This window comes from Artemia franciscana, chromosome 8 (genome assembly GCF_032884065.1).
Source record: "Artemia franciscana chromosome 8, ASM3288406v1, whole genome shotgun sequence".
Classification (NCBI taxonomy): Eukaryota; Metazoa; Arthropoda; class Branchiopoda; order Anostraca; family Artemiidae; genus Artemia; species Artemia franciscana.
Window position 1 is genome coordinate 5145387 of NC_088870.1, and position 22451 is coordinate 5167837.

A 22451-nucleotide genomic window follows, 5' to 3' on the forward strand; every position below is an offset into this window, starting at 1 on the left:
ACCCATTGTATTTTGTACAGTTTTGGCTGGTAATAGATCTATCTTATCATATTATATTATTATGGGTGAGGTTTAAGAAGGGAGCTTTTTATCATAGAATCCAGGTTATTCTGGCACAAAGTTTGCCAAACTTTCCTCCAAAACACATTATACCTATTCTAAAAACAACAATCATGATGTTTATACTCAAAAACAACGCAATAAAAGAGATTGAGTGTCAAACACTCAAACTCTAAGAAAGGTCAGTGTCCTAAGAAAGAAATCCAAAAATCTGAGCTTATCAATCTAAAAAGAATATTAATATTGGAAAACAGGTATTATCACAAAGAAAACGACAAGATGACAAGCATCCAAGCACTAGAAAGGGCTAGTGTCCTAGGAAAAAACTCCCAATGTCCTAGGGAAATCATGATGTTTACACTAAAACACAACGCAAGAAAAGAGCTTGGTTCTAATCTAGCAAAGCGTTACATTTCACAGCGGAAGCTCTACATTTTACCGTCGTAAGTGTGGTGTAGATCCCATCTGGATTTAAATGTTCAGCGCGTAAATGTGAAAGATGCAATGTGAAAGAAAAAAATATTATCCGAATTTTTCGGAAGTACAGCTTAAACACTTTAAAATGAGGCCAAATACACTTTAACCTACACTCAAACCCTGCTCTAGATGTCTGACATAAAATTTATGGCGATCGTTTTTTCACAATATCGATATCGAGGATCTATATCGAACTTCACAATATCACAATATCGAGATATCGAAGATCTTCGAAAAAACGTGATTCACGAGGAATAACATTTGCTAATACTACTGCTACTAACAACTCATAGCAACATCAAGCTGTGTGAGGCCAACACAGCTACACACGCTCCTTCATGCCGATCTATGTACAGCTTAAACACTTTAAAATGAGGCCAAATACACTTTGACCTACACTAAAAACCCTGCTCTAGATATCTGGCAAAAATTTATGGCGATCCTTTTTTCACAATATCGATATCGAGGATCGATACTGATCCTCACAGTATCGCAATATCACAATATCGATTTGATACCGAGGATCTTCGAAAAACGTGATTAACGAGGAATAACATTTGCTAATACTACTGCTACTAAAAACTCATAGCAGCATCAAGCTGTGTGAGGCCAACACAGCTATACACGCTCCTTCATGCCAATCTATGTACAGCTTTAAACACTTTAAAATGAGGCCAAATACACTTTGACCTATACTAAAAACCCTGCTCTAGATATCTGACAAAAAATTTATGGCGATCCTTTTTTCACAATATCGATGTCGAGGATCAATATTGATCCTCACAATATCACAATATCGAGACATCGAATTGATATCGAGGATCTTCGAAAAAACGTGATTCACGAGGAATATCATTTGCTAATACTACTGCTACTAACAAGTCATAATAGCATCAAGCTGTGTGAGGCCATCACAGCTACACACACTCCTTCATGCCGATCTATGTACAGCTTAAACACTTTAAAATGAGGCCAAATACACTTTGACCTACACCAAAAACCCTGCTCTAGATATCTGACAAAAAATTTATGGCGATTCTTTTTTCACAATATCGATATCGAGGATCGATCCCCGCAATATCGCAATATCCCAATATCGAGATATCGAGGATCTTCGAAAAAACGTGATTAACGAGGAATAACATTTGCTAATACGACTGCTACTAACAACTCATAGCAGCATCAAGCTGTGTGAGGCCAACACAGCTACACACGCTCCTTCATGCCGATCTATGTACAGCTTAAACACTTTAAAATGAGGCCAAATACACTTTGACCTACACTAAAAACCCTGCTCTAGATATCTGGCAAAAATTTATGGCGATCCGTTTTTCACAATATCGATGTCGAGAATCGATATCAATCCTCACATTATCGCAATTTCACATTATCGAGATATCGATTTGATATCGAGGATCTTCGAAAAACGTGATTAACGAGGAATAACATTTGCTAATACTACTGCTACTAAAAACTCATAGCAGCATCAAGCTGTGTGAGGCCAACACAGCTACACACGCTCCTTCATGCCAATCTATGTACAGCTTTAAACACTTTAAAATGAGGCCAAATACACTTTGACCTATACTAAAAACCCTACTCTAGATATCTGACAAAAAATTTATGGCGATAATTTTTTCACAATATCGATATCGAGGATCGATCCCCGCAATATCGCAATATCCCAATATCGAGATATTGAGAATCTTCGAAAAAACGTGATCCATGAAGAATAACATTTGCTAATACTATTGCTACTAACAACACATAGCAGCACCAAGCTGTATGAGGCCAACAAAGCTGCACACGCTCCTCCTTCATGCCAATCTATGTGAAGCCTCCCTCTTGACACCCTCCCAATAATTTCCCATTTCCACTTAAATTTTCCTAAGACACCCTTCCACCCTATTCGGAAACGACCCACTTTTTTGTTTGGCCCTGGACTGTTGGCTGACAAGGACTATCATTGGTAAATGGGAATATGTTCCAAGTAGTCAAAATAGCATAGATACAATGTCTAAAGAAGAGAATTGGGTTTTAAGTTTTATTTTTTAGGCTAAGTTGAGAAGGTGTAAGACTATATCAAAGGTACTATTTGTTTCCAGATTTTAAAAGGGCATATATTATTGAAAGTTATTGAAACATTTTATCCAGCATGGAAACAGTAAGCCCAAATATGGGTTCTTATTGAGAAAAATCAGAAAGATTTAAAATACTCTTTTCTTTAAAAATGAGAAATTAATTTTGAAAAACTTTTTCCACGAAAGAAGTTTTTCAAAGAAAAGTAAAGACAACGTTAAAATAAAATATGAGCAGAAATGAAGTCAAATAATTATCAAAAAAAACTTAAATCTTGAATCCCCTTTAAAAAATAAATGAAATCCAAAATGAACAGACAATACATAATCGAGTCAAACTCAAAACGAGGGGATATTAAGAGGATTAAGACTAACGCCAACCATTCTTTCTATAGACCAGAACGTAATTAATACTGAAAACAAAAGACATTTTAAATATGTTCACTTTTTTTAGTTTAATAAAACCCATTTTTTTGTTTCCTTTTTGATTTTATGGGAAACAGAAAAATACATAGCTAAAAAAAAGATTGTTTTCATTAAATTGCGAATAATGTTCTTGAGTGCAAAATGTGTAAATGCAAAGTAAAGTGATGCTAATTCAGTAAGGTGCAAATTTTTCTCAAATTTTATTGTAGTTATACCCTTAGAAAATTGTTTGACTTTATTTCTGCTCCTCTTTGGTTTAATATAGCTCTTTATTTTTCTTTATAATATTTCTTTTGTAGAAGAAGCTTTTTCTTTAAATAAATACAAATAAAAGGGGCACTTGGTATATATTCATCCATATAATCACAAAATGGAAAATTCTTCGAATAAAACTTCCAGGGGACTACATAATAAGGAAATTCGTACCTAACGGAGTTTACAGGCCTTTTATTAACTTTAAATTGATAAAACCGTGAGTAATATTTCTGTTTGTGTAGAAAGAGTGAGTCTTCACAGTAATACAGTGCAATAATATATACATATATATATATATATATATATATATATATATATATATATATATATATATATATATATATATATATATATTTATATATTTATATATATATATAAATATATATATATATATGTAAATATATATATATATATGTATATATATATATATATATATATATATATATATATATATATATATATATATATATATATATATATATATATATATATATAAATCTCTTTGTTTGTATTTGTATATAAGAGATAAAATATTCAGTCTTAAAATTTACTAGAAATAAACCTGAATTAAAAAACTGTTTGTTTAGCCTGGGCTACATACACTGATTCAGATTGTGAGATTAAATAAAAAAAAATAAACAGTTTTTTCAACTGAAAATAAGGAGCAACATTAAAACTAACAGAAATTAAAACGACCAGAAATTAATACGTATGAGGGAGGTCGCCCCGTCGCCAATACCTCGCTCTTTACACTAAAGTTCAAACTTCGTTACAATTCTTTAAAAATGACTCCTGAATCACGAGACCATTTAATTAGAAGAAAAAGCTCTATTAAAAGTACTAAAAAAAACTTTAACATAAAGAGCTAGGTAATGACGAGGGGGCAACCCCCTCATATACATAATAATTTCTGCGCATTTTCAATGTTGGTCCTTACTTTCAGGCGAAAAAACTTGCAAAGTTCATAACTTGCAGCCCTCTCCCTGGAAACTGTGGGGGAGGGGGTTAAGTCAGCCTCAAAGACATAGTTACAAGATTTTTTGACTACGCTGAACAAAATGGCTATCTCAAAATTTGATCAGGTGACTTTGGGGAAAATATGGGCATGGGAGGGGGGCTAGCAGCCCTCCAATATTTTTGGTTATTTAAAAAGGGCACTAGAACTTTTGATTTCCGATCAAATGAGCCCTCTCCCGATCTTCTACGATCATTGGTTCGATATTATCACCCCTGAGGAAAACAAAAAAAAAGCAAAATAAATAAAAACGCATCCAGGATCGTCCTTCTGGCAATAATTACAGAACTCCGCACTTTGTTCATAGGAGTTTGAAACCACTATAGTAGGGTTTTCTGGTATGCTGAATCTGATGGTGTGATTTTCATTAGGCATTTGATGTTTTGGAATATCCCCCCCCCCTTTCAAAAAAATGGTAAATTTTCCCAGGCTTGTAACTTCTGATGGGTACCATTAAATTTGACGAGTTTTACATATTTTGAATAAGCATCTAAATTTGATCCTTTTGATGTATCTACTGCTAAAAAGACTCTGTTTCTTAGAGTTTTGGTTACTAAAGAGCTGAATCACTCCTTACTTACCTTTCGTTACCACGGCCTGTTTGAATACACATTTTGTCAAAAATCGGAAAGCCCAACTCGTCAATATACAAGGTAAAACCCAAGGGCAATGGTAAGATGTTTTTATTAACTCAGAAAGATTTTAATCTAATAGATAATAATAATAATAATAATAGATAATAAAGAAAAAAGGTAATACCTTTCAACAATAATCCTAATGAATATTAAGACAAATGAAAACAAAATCGGCAAATAGATGTCACTGGTAGTTCCATATCTAGCAGCTTCAGTTGATTTAAGATCATTCCACGTTACATTTGGTGGCAGCCATATGACAGGGGTCCAAAATCTTTCAGAGAACCCCCAGAATGCGTCTTGAATAGCTTGAACCATTGATATGTGACTAAAGTAAATGGACCAACATTAAGCAAACTACTATTCTTGCGTGACTAGAAAATAAAAATACGAATTCATTTTGCACTGTGCTATAATTAGATAAGCAAGACATTTCTTACCTTCATACCCCGAAGAATTTCGGGGTAAAACAAAAAAAGAAAAATAAATAAAAACACATCTGGGATCGTCCTTCTGGCAATAATTACAAAACTCCGCATTTTGTCCATAGGAGCTTGTGTAAGGCACGGGATTTGTCTTCTATTTATTTCTGCCAAGAATGGTTAAGAGAACTATTTATTTTTAATTTGTGTGCATATTTAATGTTGCTTAAAGGTAGCTCAATTGCATTCGAGCTATACTCTCAGCCTTGAGTTACCTAATATTTTGTATATATTGGTTATATTAAAAGACCCTTGAACCGTGTTCAAGTTGTGTTCATTTTGAACAGATAATTTCCCTTGGGGAATTATAATATTCTGACAAGAAAATTGTCTTAATTCTTATCCACATCCGGGACATTTCTTCTTCAGAAGGATTATTTATCACATTATTTTGAGCAGAAATAAAATTTTGGTCAACTGAAGACTTTTTCTTGCAGCAGATATATAAAAAAAGTAGGTGGAGCTGTAGTAATATGGCTGAACATATGAAATGGAAGAAAAAGCTACATATTGAAAATATTATACCGCGTCAGCCGACAATGCAAATATTCAATTAATAGACAAATGAGAAAAATTACGGAATGGCCACATTATAGTAAAAGGTTACAATTTTACGTGGATCTCACAAATCTATATTTACTTGCTTTTCCTGTCCAGTAAACAGCGTTAACTGGGCGAACTAGCAAAATACAGTAGATGGTAAAATTAAGCCAAACTGAGTGTTAGGCAATTTTTATTGCACAAAAAATAATACATATAACATAAAAATTATTTAGTCATAATCATAAATTTTTTATGCTTGAAAATGTTAAAGGAGGAAGCAAATTTAATTTTGGGACAGATTTAATTCTGTCTCACCGGAAAGTTGGGCTTTAACTAGGTGTGGAGGGGGTAATAACTACTCCTTCATCATACCAATTTAGCTCTCTGATTAGGTATGGGCGATTCTTCTTTCTATCTTCCCCATGCGTTCAGGAATGTTAAAGTTGTTAGCCATTTCTTCAGTTATGACTTTCTTATTGATGATTGCGAACTAGCTTAGCAAAGTAGTTTTTGAAAGTAAAATAACACAAAATGTAGCAGCCACTTATATTTTACTTAAACAATAGAATTAATTCTAATACTTTCTGGAATTGCTAGTACAGCCAAACCTAACATAACGTAATTGAGATAGCATTTCGGCAATTGAAAACAATTTCTGATAAGTCAAGGACAAAAATTTTGCTAAAAAAACACGAGAGGGCGGGGAGACGTCAGAGGCAGTTAAAGGGGGTGGGGGGGAAGAGGTCACTTTCCTTGGGCACAGAGGTATTAGGGACGCTAAGTATCAAATAAATAATCTGACGGTTATAATTATTTTGTGTTTTTTGATTTTTGTTTTTACTATTAAAATACAGTATAGAGCACAGATGGCAGTAAGTATAAGCAAATTGAATCCAAAATTATCATTCTTCCCATAGGAGAAAATTTATTTTCAAGGAATCACCATACCCTGAAAATGAAAGTAAATAGACCGAAATTAATTGATCTAATGTTTTTTGTGATATTTATCTTCAAATTTTGTTAATAAATGAAAACTTTGTTACTAGATGAAAATTCTATTAAAATTTGGCCTAGAAATTTTTGGGAGACAGAGAGGGGGGAAACTTATCAAGACTATGCTCTGGGCGCAAGAAAGGCCACTGGGATACGTAGCAGTGAAAGGACAAGAAAACACCTTAATCCCAGCTCTTGAAGTAGTCTTTTTAGATTAGTGGTTTGCTCAGCATGAAGTTCCATGTCAGTTTTTTAAGCGCCCTTTAGCTGGGCAATGGTAAACGTCGCTGACTTAAGAATTCTCAAATTCAAGTTTACTAAATATGCATATACCTAACACCAAATAAAGGGAACATGACAAAGAAAAGGTTCCAAGAGTAAAAACTACTATTCAAGGAACATGGAGAACTTCACAAATTGCATCTTCAATAGGTTTTTTTATGAGGAGATAGGGGGTTACAAAATACTAGCACCCCACACAGTAGAGTACCATGCAACTTCCTTAAAAAAGTTGAAAGTTCTAAAAAAAACTGATAAAATTAATCTACAGTGCTATAAGATTAAAGCAGAAATTACTCTGTAAGTGATTACTAACAGGAATACTTTTGTTTTCAGAAATTATTTTAAGTCAAAATCAAGAGCACATGAAATAGGGACTAGGTTAGCCCTGAAAAATCTTGGCAAATTAAATCAGCTGGTTGACTCTAAGCTGGTAGGCCTGAATTCTGCTTTGTTTATCCTGCCCTAAACAAGAGAAGAAATAAAAAATCCAGTGACCATAGATGACCTCGTGTCCCTACTAATAAGAAATTGTTTAAGGATCCTATTTGAATTGAGACAACATACGTTAAATAGAAATCCAAAATTAGTCGAAAAATCATAAACGATGTTTAGCGCCTGAAAAGAGTGCAGTAGATATTCTTACAAAAAAAGAGGAAATAGGAAGCTGCTTTGGCTCTAAACAAAATACATGATTATCCTGCGTCCCTTAAAAAAAAACTAGTGAAGTACCTAGGCATCACAACTGATTAAACTAGAAGGAGCTTGAAAGTTTTTTGCTCATAAGGCAAAAAAAATTTTTTTTGAGCCCCAGAGCCTTCAAAAGAAAAGTGTTTTGAGCCTTCACTAAACCCCAATTTAGAAAGTAATAAAAGATAAATGTTTGATCTTAAATTGAGGGAAACATTCCCAGGTATTTTATTAAATGGTAAAATTTTAGTTTAGGAAGTTTTTGCTATCTTGGAAAGTAGCTGAGTTAGGTGAATGAAACTTTTAGAAATGGATCCAGGACCCCAAATACATCCTGAGAGGATCAGTAACTATATCAGCCTGAAATGTTTTTTAGTCCCAAAGCCTTCAAAAGATAGGTGTTTTGAGCCTTCACTAAATCCTAATTTAGAAAGTTTTAAAGATATGTAAATCTTATTTCTTAAATTTAGAAAAATATTCCCAGGAATTTTACCAAATGGTAAAGTTTTAGTCTAGGAAATTCTTGCTATCTTGGAAAGTAGCTGAGTTAGGTGAATGAAACTTTTAGAAATGGATCCAGTACCCCAAATACATCCTGAGAGGATCAGTAACTGTGTTTGCCTGAAATTATTTTTTTAACCCCAGAGCCTTCAAAAGATAGATGTTTTGAGCCTTCACTAAATCCTAATTTAGAAAGTTTTAAAGATATGTAAATCTTATTTCTTAAATTTAGAAAAATATTCCCAGGAATTTTACCAAATGGTAAAGTTTTAGTCTAGGAAATTCTTGCTATCTTGGAAAGTAGGTGAGTTAGGTGAATGAAACTTTTAGAAATGGATCCAGTACCCCAAATACATCCTGAGAGGATCAGTAACTGTGTTTGCCTGAAATTATTTTTTTAGCCCCAGAGCCTTCAAAAGATAGATGTTTTGAGCCTTCACTAAATCCTAATTTAGAAAGTTTTAAAGATATGTAAATCTTATTTCTTAAATTTAGAAAAATATTCCCAGAAATTTTACCAAATGGTAAAGTTTTAGTCTAGGAAATTATTGCTATCTTGGAAAGTAGGTGAGTTAGGTGAATGAAACTTTTAGAAATGGATCCCGTACCCCAAATACATCCTGAGAGGATCAGTAACTGTGTTTGCCTGAAATTATTTTTTTAGCCCCAGAGCCTTCAAAAGATAGATGTTTTGAGCCTTCACTAAATCCTAATTTAGAAAGTTTTAAAGATATGTAAATCTTATTTCTTAAATTTAGAAAAATATTCCCAGGAATTTTACCAAATGGTAAAGTTTTAGTCTAGGAAATTCTTGCTATCTTGGAAAGTAGCTGAGTTAGGTGAATGAAACTTTTAGAAATGGATCCAGTACCCCAAATACATCCTGAGAGGATCAGTAACTGTGTTTGCCTGAAATTATTTTTTTAGCCCCAGAGCCTTCAAAAGATAGATGTTTTGAGCCTTCACTAAATCCTAATTTAGAAAGTTTTAAAGATATGTAAACCTTATTTCTTAAATCTAGAAAAATATTCCCAGGAATTTTACCAAATGGTAAAATTTTAGTTTAGGGAGGTCTTGCTATCTTGAAAAACAGCTGAGTTAGGTGATTGAAACTTTTAGAAATGAATCCGGGACCCCAAATACATCCTGAGAGGATCAGTAACTATGTCTGCCTTAAATTCTTTTTGAGTCCCAAAGCCTTCAAAAGATTGGTGTTTTAAGCCTTCATTAAATCCCAATTTAGAAAGTTTCAAAGATATGTAAATCTTATATCTTAAATTTAGAAAAATATTCCCAGGAATTTTACCAAATGGTAAAATTTTAGTTTAGGGAGTTCTTGCTACTTGGAAAGTAGTTAAGTTAGGTGAATGAAACTTTTAGAAATGAATCCAGGACCCCAAATGCATCCTGAGAGGATCAGTAACTATGTCTGCCTGAATTTTTTTTTTTTTTAGCCCCAAAGCCTTCAAAAGATAGGTGTTTTGAGTCTTCACTAAAGTTTTAAAGATATGTAAATCTTATTTCTTAAATTTAGAAAAATATTCCCAGCAATTTTACCAAATGGTAAAATGTTATTTTAGGGGCTTCTTGCTATCTTAAAAAGTAGTTGAGTTAGGTGAATGGAACTTGTAGAAATTAATCTAAGACATCAAACACATCCTGAGAGCATCAGTTACTATGTCTACCCTTTTCTTGGTTCTATGGCTTAAAAGACTGCATGCATGACAGGTCCTTAGTCTTAGGCTTTTAATCTCTCTTAGGCTTTTAATCTCTCTCGTATTCGCCAGTACACACTCGAGAAATGAAGTTAGGTTAGTCCTAATGAAATATACCAATACGATTAAAAATATAATACTTTAGTTCATATAACAATATAATCTAGGTTATATATTTGCACATTAGAGGGGAGGGGTAAAGTGACCCCCCCCCCTAATTTGCAAGTATATAGCCCAAAATTTACAAGTCCAATGCATTCTGTCACCAGTCATTTGTCTCTGTGGTTATAAAATCGGTTTTCTGAGATCTTGCATTCAGCAGACTTCTCGATTGTGTACTGGCTATTACGGAAGTATCCTTTTAATATTATAAGCCGTTCCGTTACAATGTGACTGTATACACACGCACAAATGATACTTTGTCTCAATCGCATAAAACTTTCAAGAAAACTAATTGATAAACGTTAAACATCGGCAATTTCAAAACCGTGCCGTCTTAATCGGCAACACTGTCAAGAACACAGTAGAGGTAAATATACAGAAGCGAAATGTTTCTCCAAATATTACACACATTTCATAGCGCGTAATTTGGGAAGTTTCCCAAATCGTCAGAGCCACAATTTCAATTGCTACTTGATTTTCCATCAGAAGCATTTGTCACTGCGCGTGAGCGAAAGCAGTGTTAAAAATCTTAAGTGAATAGTATAAGACTTTTCGCTACTGTATATTACCTCTACTGTGGTCAAGAAGCACTCCTATGATTTGTCCAACGAGCAACTCGGGGAAACTATAGTGTAGTGATTTTACAAAGAAGTATGAGGCTGAACAATATTGTATAGTCACAACTACTTAGTATTGACTCTGTAGCCTGTAAGCCAGGTAAGTAAGCATGATTCATTTATCAATCACCATACTTGACCGTTAAACTTTTGTTCAAACAGTTCGTGGTAACGAACTGTAGTAAGGAGCGACCCGGCTCAATAGTAAACGAAACTCTAAAAAACAGAATTCTGATGCTAAAAGATACATCAAAAGAATCGAATTTCCATGCTGATTTTAAATATATAAGTTTCATCAAATTTAGTCTTTGTCAAAAAAAGTTACGAACCTGAGAAAATTTGCCTTGTTTTGGAAAATAGGCGGAAACATCCCCTATAAGTCATAGAATCTTAACGAGCACAATCGCATTCAGCGTATCAGAGAACCCTATAGCAATAATTTCAAGCTCCTATCTACAAAAATGTGGAATTTCGTATTTTTTGCCAGAAGACAGATCACGGGTGCGTGTTTATTTGTTTTTTCTTTTTCCCAGAGGTCATCGTATCGACCAAGTGGTCCTAAAATGTCACAAGAGGGCTCACAATAACGGAAATGAAAAGTTCTAATGCCCTTTTTAAGTGACCAAAAAATTGGAGGGCATCTAGGCCCCCTCCCACGCTCATTTTTTTCCCAAAGTCAACGGATCAAAATTTTGAGATAACCATTTTGTTCCGCATAGTCGAAAACCATAATGACTATGTCTTTGGGGATGACTTACTCCCCCACAGTCCCTGGGGGAGGGGCTGCAAGCTAACTTTGACCAGTGTTTACATACAGTAATGGTTATTGGGAATCGTACAGACGTTTTCAGTTTTTTTTGGTTTGGGGGTGGGGTTGAGGGGAGGGGGCTATGTGGGAGGATCTTTCCTTGGAGGAAAGACCCTCCGCAATCCCTCGCTCTTTACGCTAAAGTTTCACTGTTTGCCACAATTCTACTTTTTAAAACAATTAAAAACTTTAGCGTAAAGAGCGAGGGATTGCGGAGGGGACAACCCATTTCATATACGGAGTAATTTCTGTTTGTTTTAAGTCTTAATGTCGCTCCTTACTTTCAGTTGAAAAAAACTAGTTTTTTTTTTTTATTTAGTTCTCACTCTAAGAAATCTACTAGTTCGATTCGTTTGAGATCTTTACAAGCTCAGTTTTTGATATTTCAATTGTGTACAGAGGTAGGACAGCTGGTGCTGACGGATCTCTTCTCTCTATGTGTTCATTATCAGTGATCATGCTTAGAAATAAATTAGAGAACGTATGGACTTGCATATATCTTCGCTCGCATGAAAAAGAGGCGTAACTCAAAAGTACTACAATTTGGGTTACGACTACTTCTGAATGCTCCAAGTGACACCTTTGTCCTGTCCAAACAGCATAACTCAATTCCAAACCGTTACCCATTTATTTGCAATTGATTTTGACGTAACTTATTAGGTGTATTTTTTTTTCAAAGAATGGGCTTAACTGTTTAAGAAAAATGAAACACGCCCGTTTGCCATTAGATCAACATTATGTATATGTAGTTTCTAAAAAGTTGTAAACCAAAAGTCACAAGCACTATTTATAGTAAGGAATTCGTTCCCTTGTGTCGTGCAATTTCGCTTGGTTGGCGGGCAAAAATAATCATCATTATGCATAACATATCATCTATATATAACCAAAATGTTTCTCACTAGTTGGTTACTCTTTAACACTTACGTTTGAGTTCTGAACATTATTTTGTCTTTGATTTGTATTAAATGGTGAATTTTCAAGGTGGAAAAAAAAAATATCCATGAACGTACCAAGACTTTGTTACAAAACTACTAATACGCAGTGGCGGACTGGCCTGGAGGGGGAAGGGTAACTACACCCCCCCCTCCGCACCGGTAGGTTAACTAAATGAAGTTACCCGTACCAGATACAAGTGGGCTATAATACATTTTTTTTAAATAACATTTACATAATTTTTCTTAAGAAAACTCGACTGATACGATTTATCGTCAAAGTGCCAGGTGCACTCCGTCACCGCACTGCCAGCTCACAGAAAGTAATGTTAAATCCATTCAAGAAATGAGTGGTCACTTATAAACTGTCAGATGTCTCCCAAGAATGGCAGCTGAGAGTTCGATATCACCTCTCTCTTGCTGTATAGCAACACTTTTGGCTCATCAGTCACAGGATTGCCAACTGAACATATTTTATGTTCTCAGGACATATTCGTATGTGTAAGGACACAATGACATAATAGGGCAAAAAAAGGACACATTTTAGAAACTTGGGACATGAAAAGGACAGATTTGGCAAATTTGTGACATAAAACAAAGTATTTTGCTATTTGATATACATTTTTGTAAATACAATATCACTTTCCACTAAAACAGGGCTAAAACCACTTATCTAATACTAAGTGACAGATGCAAAAGATGCGGAAGAACAAATGGAATGGTAGGTGAGTTTTTTTTTTAAGCCCTACTTAATCACCCAACGCAAACGGTCCCGTCGGATATACCAGACTAACCTCTCTTCAGTCTTTGCAGAAGTAACTGAAGCCGAACTCTTTCATATAGTAGTAGATTCTTCACAAGGCATTTCACATTTGAAACAATTGACATTCAAACTCAACAAGAGCTAAGAGCTCATATGGCACTTGTAACGAGGTCGGAAGAGCCAAGAGCTCAGATGGTATGAGCTCTAGCAAAATTCTAAGTATCAATAAATTGATTTAAAAGGAAAATCAGAGGCATAATGCCGGTCGGGATTTAAAATAAGAGCTCTGAGTCACGAGGTCATTCTAAATATCAAAATTCATTAAGGTCTGATCACCCATTCGTAAGTTAAAAATACCTCAACTTTTCTAATTTTTCCCCTCCCTTCAGCCGCCGAGATGGTCGAGTCAGGAAAAACGACTCTATCAAGTCATTTGTGCAGCTCCCTAACACGCCTACCAATTTTCATCGTCCTAGCACGTCCAGAAGCACCAAATTCGTTAAAGCACTGAACCCCACCCCCTAACTCCCCCAAAGAGAGCGGATCCAGTCCAGTTATGTCAATCACGTATCTACGACATTTGCTTATTCTACCCACCAAGTTTCATCCCGATCTCTCCACTATAAGCGTTTTCCAAGATTTCCGGTTTCCCCCTCCAGGTCCCCCCACTGTCAACAGATCTGGTCAGGATTTGAAATAAGAGCTCTGAGACATGAATTCCTTCTAAATATCAAATTTCATTAAGATCCGGTCACCTTTCTTAAGTTAAAAATACCTCAATTTTTCTAATTTTACCAAATTAACAATCCCCAGCTCCCCAAAGAGAACGGATCAGTTCCAATTATGTCAATCACCTATCTATAACTTGTACTTATTCTTCCCATCAAATTTTATCCTTATCTCTCCACTCTAAGCGTTCTCCAAGATTTTCGCCCCCCCCCCCCATGACACTGGATCCAGTCGGGATTTAAAATAAGGAAACTGAGTTACGAGGTCCTTCAAAATATGGAATTTCATTAGTATCCGATCACTCCTTCGTAAGTTAAAAATACCTCTTTTTTCTAATTTTTCAGAATTAGCCCTCCCCCTCCCAACTCCACCAAAGAGAGCGGATTCGTTCCGGTTATGTCAATCATGTATCTAGGACTTGTGCTTATTTTTCCCACCAAGTTTCCTCCCGATCCCTCCACTCTAAGCATTTCCCATGATTTTAGGCCCCCCTAACTTCCCCCAATGTCACCAGATCCGGTCAGGATTTAAAATAAGAGTTCTGAGGCACGATATTCTTCCAAACATCAAATTTCATTAAGATCCAATTACTCCTTCGTAAGTTAAAAATACCTCATTTTTTCTAATTTTTCAAAATTAACCCTCCCCCCTCCCACTCTCCCAAAGAGAGCGGATCCGTTCTGGTTATGTCAATCACGTATCTAGGATTTGTGATTATTTCTCCCACCAAGTTTCATCCCGATCCCTCCACTCTAAGCCTTTTCCAAGATTTTAGCCTCCCCCCAACTCCCCCAAATGTCACTGGATCCGGTCCATATTTAAAATAAGAGCTCTGAGACACGATATCCTTCCACACACCAAATTTCATTAAGATCCAATCAATCCTTCATAAGTTAAAAATACCTCATTTTTTCTTATTTTTCAGAAGTAACCCTCCCCCCTCCCACTCCCCCAAAGAGATCGGATCCGTTCCAGTTATGTTAATCACGTATCTAGGACTTGTGCTTATTTTTTCCACAAAGTTTCACCCCGATCCCTCCACTCTAAGGGTTTCCAAGATTTGAAGTCCCCCCCCAACTCCCCCCAACGTCACCAGATCCGGTCGGGATTTCAAATAAGAGCTCTGAGACACGATATCTTTCCAAAAATCAAATTCCATTAAGATCCAATCACCCATTTGTCAGTTAAAAATACCTCATTTTTTCTAACTTTTCCAATTTAGCCCCCCCCCCCCCCCCAAATGATCGAATCGGGGAAACAACAATTTTTAATTTAATCTGGTCTGGTTCCTGATACACCAGAAAAATTCCATCTTCCTAGCTTACCTGAAAGTGCCTAAACTAGCAAAACCAGGACAGACAGACAGACTGACCAACAGAATTTGCGATTGCTATTTATCACTTGGTAGATACCAAGAGCCACAAAAACGAAGCCAATGATGAAATGCCGATTGACAAGTTTGTTTGCTTTGTGTCTAATATTGGACATAAAGCTAAAGAAATTGTCAATACAGCCATGGGACTATTTAAGAAATTTAATTCAGACATTTTTCATTGCAGAGACCAATCATACAACAACGCTTCAAATATGTCTGGCGTGTATGCCGGCGTTCAGGCTCGTATTAAGCAAGTTGACCCTCTGGCAGAGTATGTACCATGTTCAACACATTCTCTAAATTTAATAGGGCAATTCTAAAAAGAAGGGGACATTACAGTTGCAAAATCTATCCAAGACTTGATTGTCTACTCATCATGATGCCTGTCGAGTTGTTAATGAAAAAAGAGCAGGCATTTTGAAAGCTTAAGTGAAAATGCTAATAGCAGAGCTTGGAGACCTTGAACCACAATTTAAAGCCAGTGCATTTAAAGAAAAGCTGGGTTCCCTTGAGACTACTTTCACGGCGATATTATAGGGTACTATACTGGAAAAGTTCAATAATCTGGACATAAAACTGCAGTATGAAACCACCAAATTAGGGTGGATCATCATATTATAACTCTCTTTATGATTTTCTTCAAGAAGTGAGAAATAATTTCGGAGGGCTAGAAAGGGCTAGGAGGGCCAGAAAGGGCTAGACAAAATGGAAGCGGGATTATGTAACAGACGTACAGCACAAAAGGAAGTTATCTACAAAGTTTGGTGAATATGGGGGACATAGCAGCAGTGTTACATTTACAGAATCTGAAAACGTTCACATGAACACTTTCTATTTTACATTAGATACATAATATGCCAAACTCACAAGAAGCCAAAAAAAAATACTCAGCTTCATATTAAAGGACTGGAAGCCTCAGAAATCACGAAACATGCTATTGAGCTATTGAGCTTTTATCCCGACGATCTTGAGCCTATGATTGTAGATGAATATTGCATTTCAAACCCTTTTAGGTGCAAAATACTGATAAAGAAAAACAAGCATGACTAACTGATGTTAGCAAAGTTTTGCATAATTTTGATACAGTTGACATCTATCCTAACACTGATATTATCTTAAGAATTGTTGTTAGTGCATCTGTCCCAAAGTGCAGAGGAGAAAGATTCTTCTCCACCCTTCGTCAGGTGAAGAACTACACAAGATCTTCAATCAGCTGTAACAGATTGACATTAATATCCCTGGTCAGTATTGAGAGAAGGCTGACTCAAGAGACATCATACAATGACATCATAGACACCTTTGCATGAAAAAAAGCAAGGAGAAAGGCTAAATCAATTGGCCTTGAAGATAAATAGTCCTACTTACAAAATAATGCATAATGTATACATGTATTTATGTGTTGCTATCTTTCAATGGATTAAACTAACTTCCAATACCTTGTTCGCTTCTTTAATACCCCAATGTAAAAATATTTGATTCTCAAATTATTAATATTATAAGTGATATTATTTGGTAATAAAATAAAAACTGTCATCATAACAATTTTTTTCTTAAGGAAAATTGACCCTCTCTCCTATGATATGAATACTGAGCATCAAAAAAGCCTCGGCCTAGGAGCATCAATACTTTAAATCCATCCCTGCTAATAAGTAAGAGCAAAGATATGAGGCTCAAAACATTTTTTGTGCACCTTGTTTGATCAGATGATCTACTATGCAAAATTTTACTTTTACAACACAAAAATTGTAAATGGCCATCAAAGGGTAAATTTATAAATATGCTAGGCTATTTATATAATTTAGCTAGGTAGAAATTGAATAAATTACTACATGATTTTTTTCATACTCTTTCCAAATTCTGTAATTGTTTATTGGGCAAATTCCACTTTGAGCCCTTAATGGAACCGTAAAGGATGACTTATTACCTCGTCTATGCTACTGTTTTTAGAATACAATAAAAAAAAAAGTTTCTTTAACCAAAAGTAAGGAGCAGCATTAAAACTTAAAACGAACAAAAATTATTCTGTATATGAAAGGAGCTGTCTCCTTCTCAACTACAACATTGCCTCATTGTCACAACTTTGCTTTTTAAAGTAATGAAAAACTTAAGAGTAAAGAGTAGGGCGTTGAGGAGGAAACAGTCTCTTTCATATATGGAATAATTCCCGTTCTTTTAAGTTTTAATGTTGCTCCTTATTTTCAGTCAATTTTTTTTTCTGAACCTTTTTCAGCTAATGCAGGTTCAAATTTGGCTCACCATACATGAACAATTAAAACAAAATTTGCATATTAATTTCGGCAATTCCACCTCATGTAAAATTTCCATTGGAAAGTTTACCTCCAAAAACTTCCCTCCCAATGTGAAAATCTCCTCATATAAAACCAAGATTATTTATTATGCGTGTGAGAGGGCTGTACACAATGCTAGGAAACCTGGCTCCACCCCTCCGTGGAAAATTCCTTCCCCTCACAGAAAATCCCTGCATATAAAGTTCTTCCTCCATAAAATACCCCCCACCAGGAAAATCCCCCAGACAATTCAATTCTAGATGAAAATTACCCCAGAAAATTTCTTGCAGACAATTCTGGCTGAGAATTTTTTTAGCCCACTTTTAGTTGAAAAATACTTTAATTTCTGATCGTTTTTAAAATCATGCAAAAAATCTCCCATGTGAAAAATTCTTCTCACAAATACCCCCCACTCCCTAGTAGAAAGGTGCCCCCGCAGAAAATCCCTGCATGTAAAGTTCTTCCTCCATAAAATACCCCCCACCAGGAAAATTCCCCCAGAAAATTCAAATTTAGATAAAAATTACCCCTGGAAAATTTCTTGCAGACAATTCTGGCTGAGAATGTTTCTTAGCCCACTTTTAGTTGAAAAAGACTTTATTTTCTGATCGTTTTTAAAATCATGCAAAAAATCCCCCTGTGAAAAATTCTTCTCGCAAATACCCCCCACTCCCTAGTAGAAAGGTGCTCCCATAGAAAATTCCCCCATGGAGGATTTCTCCCATGGGAAGTCCCCCTGCCCACAGAAAGATACTCTAGAGTCTGGACAATTCCAACCTGGTAAATATTTCTCTTGGACAATTCGCCTTAATATTGTCACAAGTAAAATTGAGTCGGCAAAAAGAAAGCAAGACAAACAAAAAAATTTTTTTATAGGAATCTTGGCAAATTCCCCAGTGTAAAATTTCCCTAGGAAAATTCACCCATGGGAACTTCCCTCCCCATGGAAAATTATTCCTGTAGAAAACCCCCAGCAGTAAATTCTCCCCTTCCATGGAAAATGTCTGTATACTTCCCAATAAGTAAAGCTACACATAACAATGGGCAAATTTCCTGACTTACAAACCTTTTCCCAGGGGCTGTGGGGGGTTTATGTTATCCTGAACAAAATGGCTATCTTATAATTTAGATTGGATGACTTTTAGGAAAAAGGTGGGTGGGAGGTGGGCCAGTTGCCCTCCAATCTTTTTGGTCGTTTCAAAAGGGCATTAGAACTTCCATGGGGCACTAAAAAAATACATAAAATAAATAAACATGCATCCATGTTCTTTCTTCTGGCAAAAAATATAAAAATCTGCATTTTTGCAGATGGAAGCTTAAAACTTCTACAACAGGGTTCTTGGATATACTGAATCTGATGGTTTGATTTTCATTAAGATTCCTTGACCTATATGGGGTGTTTACCCCCTTTTTTGAAAATCATGCAAATTTTCTCAAGCTTGTAGCTTTTGATGCATAACACTAAAGCGTAATGAATCTTGTATATTAGGAATCAACATAATTAGCGAATTTTTTTTATATCTATTGATATCAAAATTCCATGTTGAGAGTTTTGGTTACTATTGAGCTGCATTGCTCCTTACTTACAGTTTGTTACAACAAACTGTTTGATGTAAAGTTAAAAATCAGTAAAAACTTTATCAGATAGAAAAACTAGCTTTTAAATAAGGCCTTAAATTACACTCTACAATGCTTCAGTGCCCTGTTAGCAACAAATAAAAAAGCAGAACAAGCAATAAATAAATACAGATCAGATCAGAGCTATTCATGCAAAAGGGTGACTTCCCACATTGTTGAAGGTGGGGGTTGTATGTTTCCTGTTTAGGGTTTTTGTCAATGGAAATTCTAAGGGTGTACTTTGTTTTCCTGTGATACCTTTTCTGAGTTGTCTCAGGGTCTTTTTAAAATTCCTTCAAAATAACATTTTACCATTGAAAAATAAGATAAAAGGTAAGGTAAAGGTAAAAAAAGGTAAAGAATACAGCAATAGACTTTACAGTCCCTACCAGCAGTGCTGATTTCTGTTTATTGGCCCTTCAGCCAGGAAGTGCAATGGGGGATGGGGGCCAACCATCCTGTGCTTTCACAAACATGACCCCATTCCAAACTAAATAATTGGGTGCACTAGGATTCAAACCCTCGCCCTCTCAGACAAAGGATCCTGAAACCAGAGCACCAATCCACTCAGCCAGGATGGCTCTAAAAGAAGCCAGGACAGTAGTTTCTATAAGAAACATATTTTTAGAGTTTTGGCTGATATGGGGTATTTTCATCCTATTTCAGAATGCAAAATGGAATTTGCATAAGAATTGACTGTTAAAAGTAATGGAAATAATAACCACCATTCTGGAAACAGCTACAAATTTTGCAATTTATTCTCACTTGACAGTTTCTATAAGAAACATATTTTTAGAGATTTGGTTGATATGGGGTCTTTTCACCCTATTTCAGAATGCAAAATGGAATTTGCATAAGAATTGATTATTAACTTTGTTATAAAAGGCATATAAAAAGCAATAAAAGGCATCAAATGATATGTTCACTTTCTTACTAAATTATGTGAATAAGCAGACTATAAATTTATGGTATAGGTCTACATTAGAGTCTATTGAGAAAGAGACATGATAAGAAAACAATTCTTACTTCATAATATGCAGAATAATTGCAGCTAACACATTTTACATGCAATCTTGCTATACTTTATCCCCCCCCCCTTTAATATGCAAATACACATGAAAATTAAACATGTTAGGAAAATAATTCTTACTTCATAATATGCAGAATAATTCTAGATAAGATGTTTTGCATGCAGTCCCACTATATTTTATCCCTAGCCCCCCTTAATGTGCAAAAATATATATATAAAAATTATATATTTCCAATGCATTCTGCCATCCATCTCTTTTGTTTTTTGGCTCTTGTTTTATCATGCTTTATTAAAATTATGGGTACATGGGTTAACACCAGAAAAATAAATTCAGAGAATAGGCAACATGGGACATATTAAATTACAGCTACAGTTTTGCAAGTTACAGGAGGGATATAGCAGAGCTACATTCAAAATACATTACCTTAAATTACCTTAAATCGCATTTGCCAGCGAGATAAGGTGGTATATTTATTCTGAATATTATGCAGTAAGAATTGTTTTCTTAATACTAGAATACTAACAGAGGGCGAAATTCACCCTTGTAAAATTGGATCAATCATTTTCTTATTCTGAGGGTTATCTGGGATTTTTTGTTTTTTGCTTCAACCATAAAAAAGCTAGCTGGTCAGTTAGTCTTATATCAGACATCAATGGAGACAGAGATAGCCTATAGGAGGTGAGTGGGAAAATTGTACCTATCATGTTTTTATGCATCTTTTTTTGCTTTCAGTCAGTAATTCAACTTACCAATATTCGAAGCTTAATTGCTACCCTGGCTTAGCTTTAAGTTTCTTTATGTAACTGACAAGGCAATACTGATGTTTGAAAGTTTCATTTTCCTAACCTAAACCCTTTTTAAGATAGCAAGAAGTCAATTAACAAGAATTTTTCAAAATTTTCTAAAAAGCCCACTAAAGGGTATGCTTATTTACAGTATGATGACTTTAAACAAGGTACAGGCAAAGCCACATGTGCAACAAGGTTTGCAACTTTGACTCCAAGAAACCATTATCCAATAAAGAATGCATCCAATAAAGATGAATCCTACTTCATCAAACAAACAGCCTCAGGGGAGGGAAAGAGCACAAACTGCCAGTTCTGTCCACTCAGTAAGTGGGCTATTGCAAAACTACCATTACTATAACTCATACTGGAAACCATTTGGTAGTGAACACAACTCATTATTTTGTCCATAATGCAGACTTTAATAGCCTAGAGATTGAATGCATTCATAAGTTTTATTCACCAAGCTCAACTAGGTAACCTTGCATGACTGCAAAAAGCCCCTAATCTAGAATTTTACTGTTACAATGTGCCATAATAGGCCTAGAGTTTTTATGATAAGATGGTGATTAACTCTGCATGACTGCAAAAAGCCCTTAAACTAGATTTTTACCATTATTATGTGGTATAATTGAGTTTTTACGATGAGATGGTGATTAGCCTAGCTGTCTGACCAGCTGCTGGGTATCTTAACCTTATCTAGGTCTATAGGCTAGTGCTTAGTCAGGGAGCAGATTTTGTGCGAAGTGTTTTAACTTGCAAATTTACAGCCATGAAAGTCGTCTGGAAAACATATAAGATGCTTTTTAAATAAAAATGAAACTATGTTAGGTAAAACTTAAGCAATAGGCTTATCCTGACTCTTGTTTGAGAGGAGACCCAAGTCTTTCCTTGTTCTTCTTCTAGAACAAGAGACTAATGAATCATCAATCTTCGTATTCTTTTACTTATCCGATTACTTATCTGACTAATCCAAGCGTTTTATGATGACGTCAGAGGTTACTCGGATTATCCCCTCGAACACTCAGGATTACTTGACCGTGGGCTTGCACTTCGCAACCCTGGAAGTGGAAGTGAATGTGATGACAGATGAATGTTTTGCAAGATTTTAAAATTTTGGACAACTTCTCATGTTGACAAGAGAGCACAGAAGTAAATTTTTGTTCTTTGTTTCTGTTATGTTAGACAATGTTGA

The 22451-nt window shown here is 35.3% G+C and overlaps 1 protein-coding gene across 4 annotated transcripts in view; it reads right to left on the reverse strand.

The window, feature by feature from the left end:
- Positions 1-22226, reverse strand: part of LOC136029896 (ceramide synthase 6-like) — a 131570-nt gene extending 109344 nt beyond the window's left edge. The window contains exons 1-2 of one of the 4 annotated variants that reach the window (XM_065708386.1): positions 22118-22226; positions 5071-5274 (exon numbers count right to left, since the gene is read on the reverse strand). In XM_065708386.1, the coding sequence (XP_065564458.1) occupies positions 5071-5264 (194 nt within the window). In that variant the 5' untranslated portion in view covers positions 5265-5274; positions 22118-22226. Of the gene's footprint in view, positions 1-5070; positions 5321-22024; positions 22066-22117 lie in introns of those variants that run through there. The other 3 variants (XM_065708387.1, XM_065708382.1, XM_065708385.1) reach the window with 3 other exon arrangements.
- Between the last annotated feature and the right edge of the window lie 225 nt (positions 22227-22451).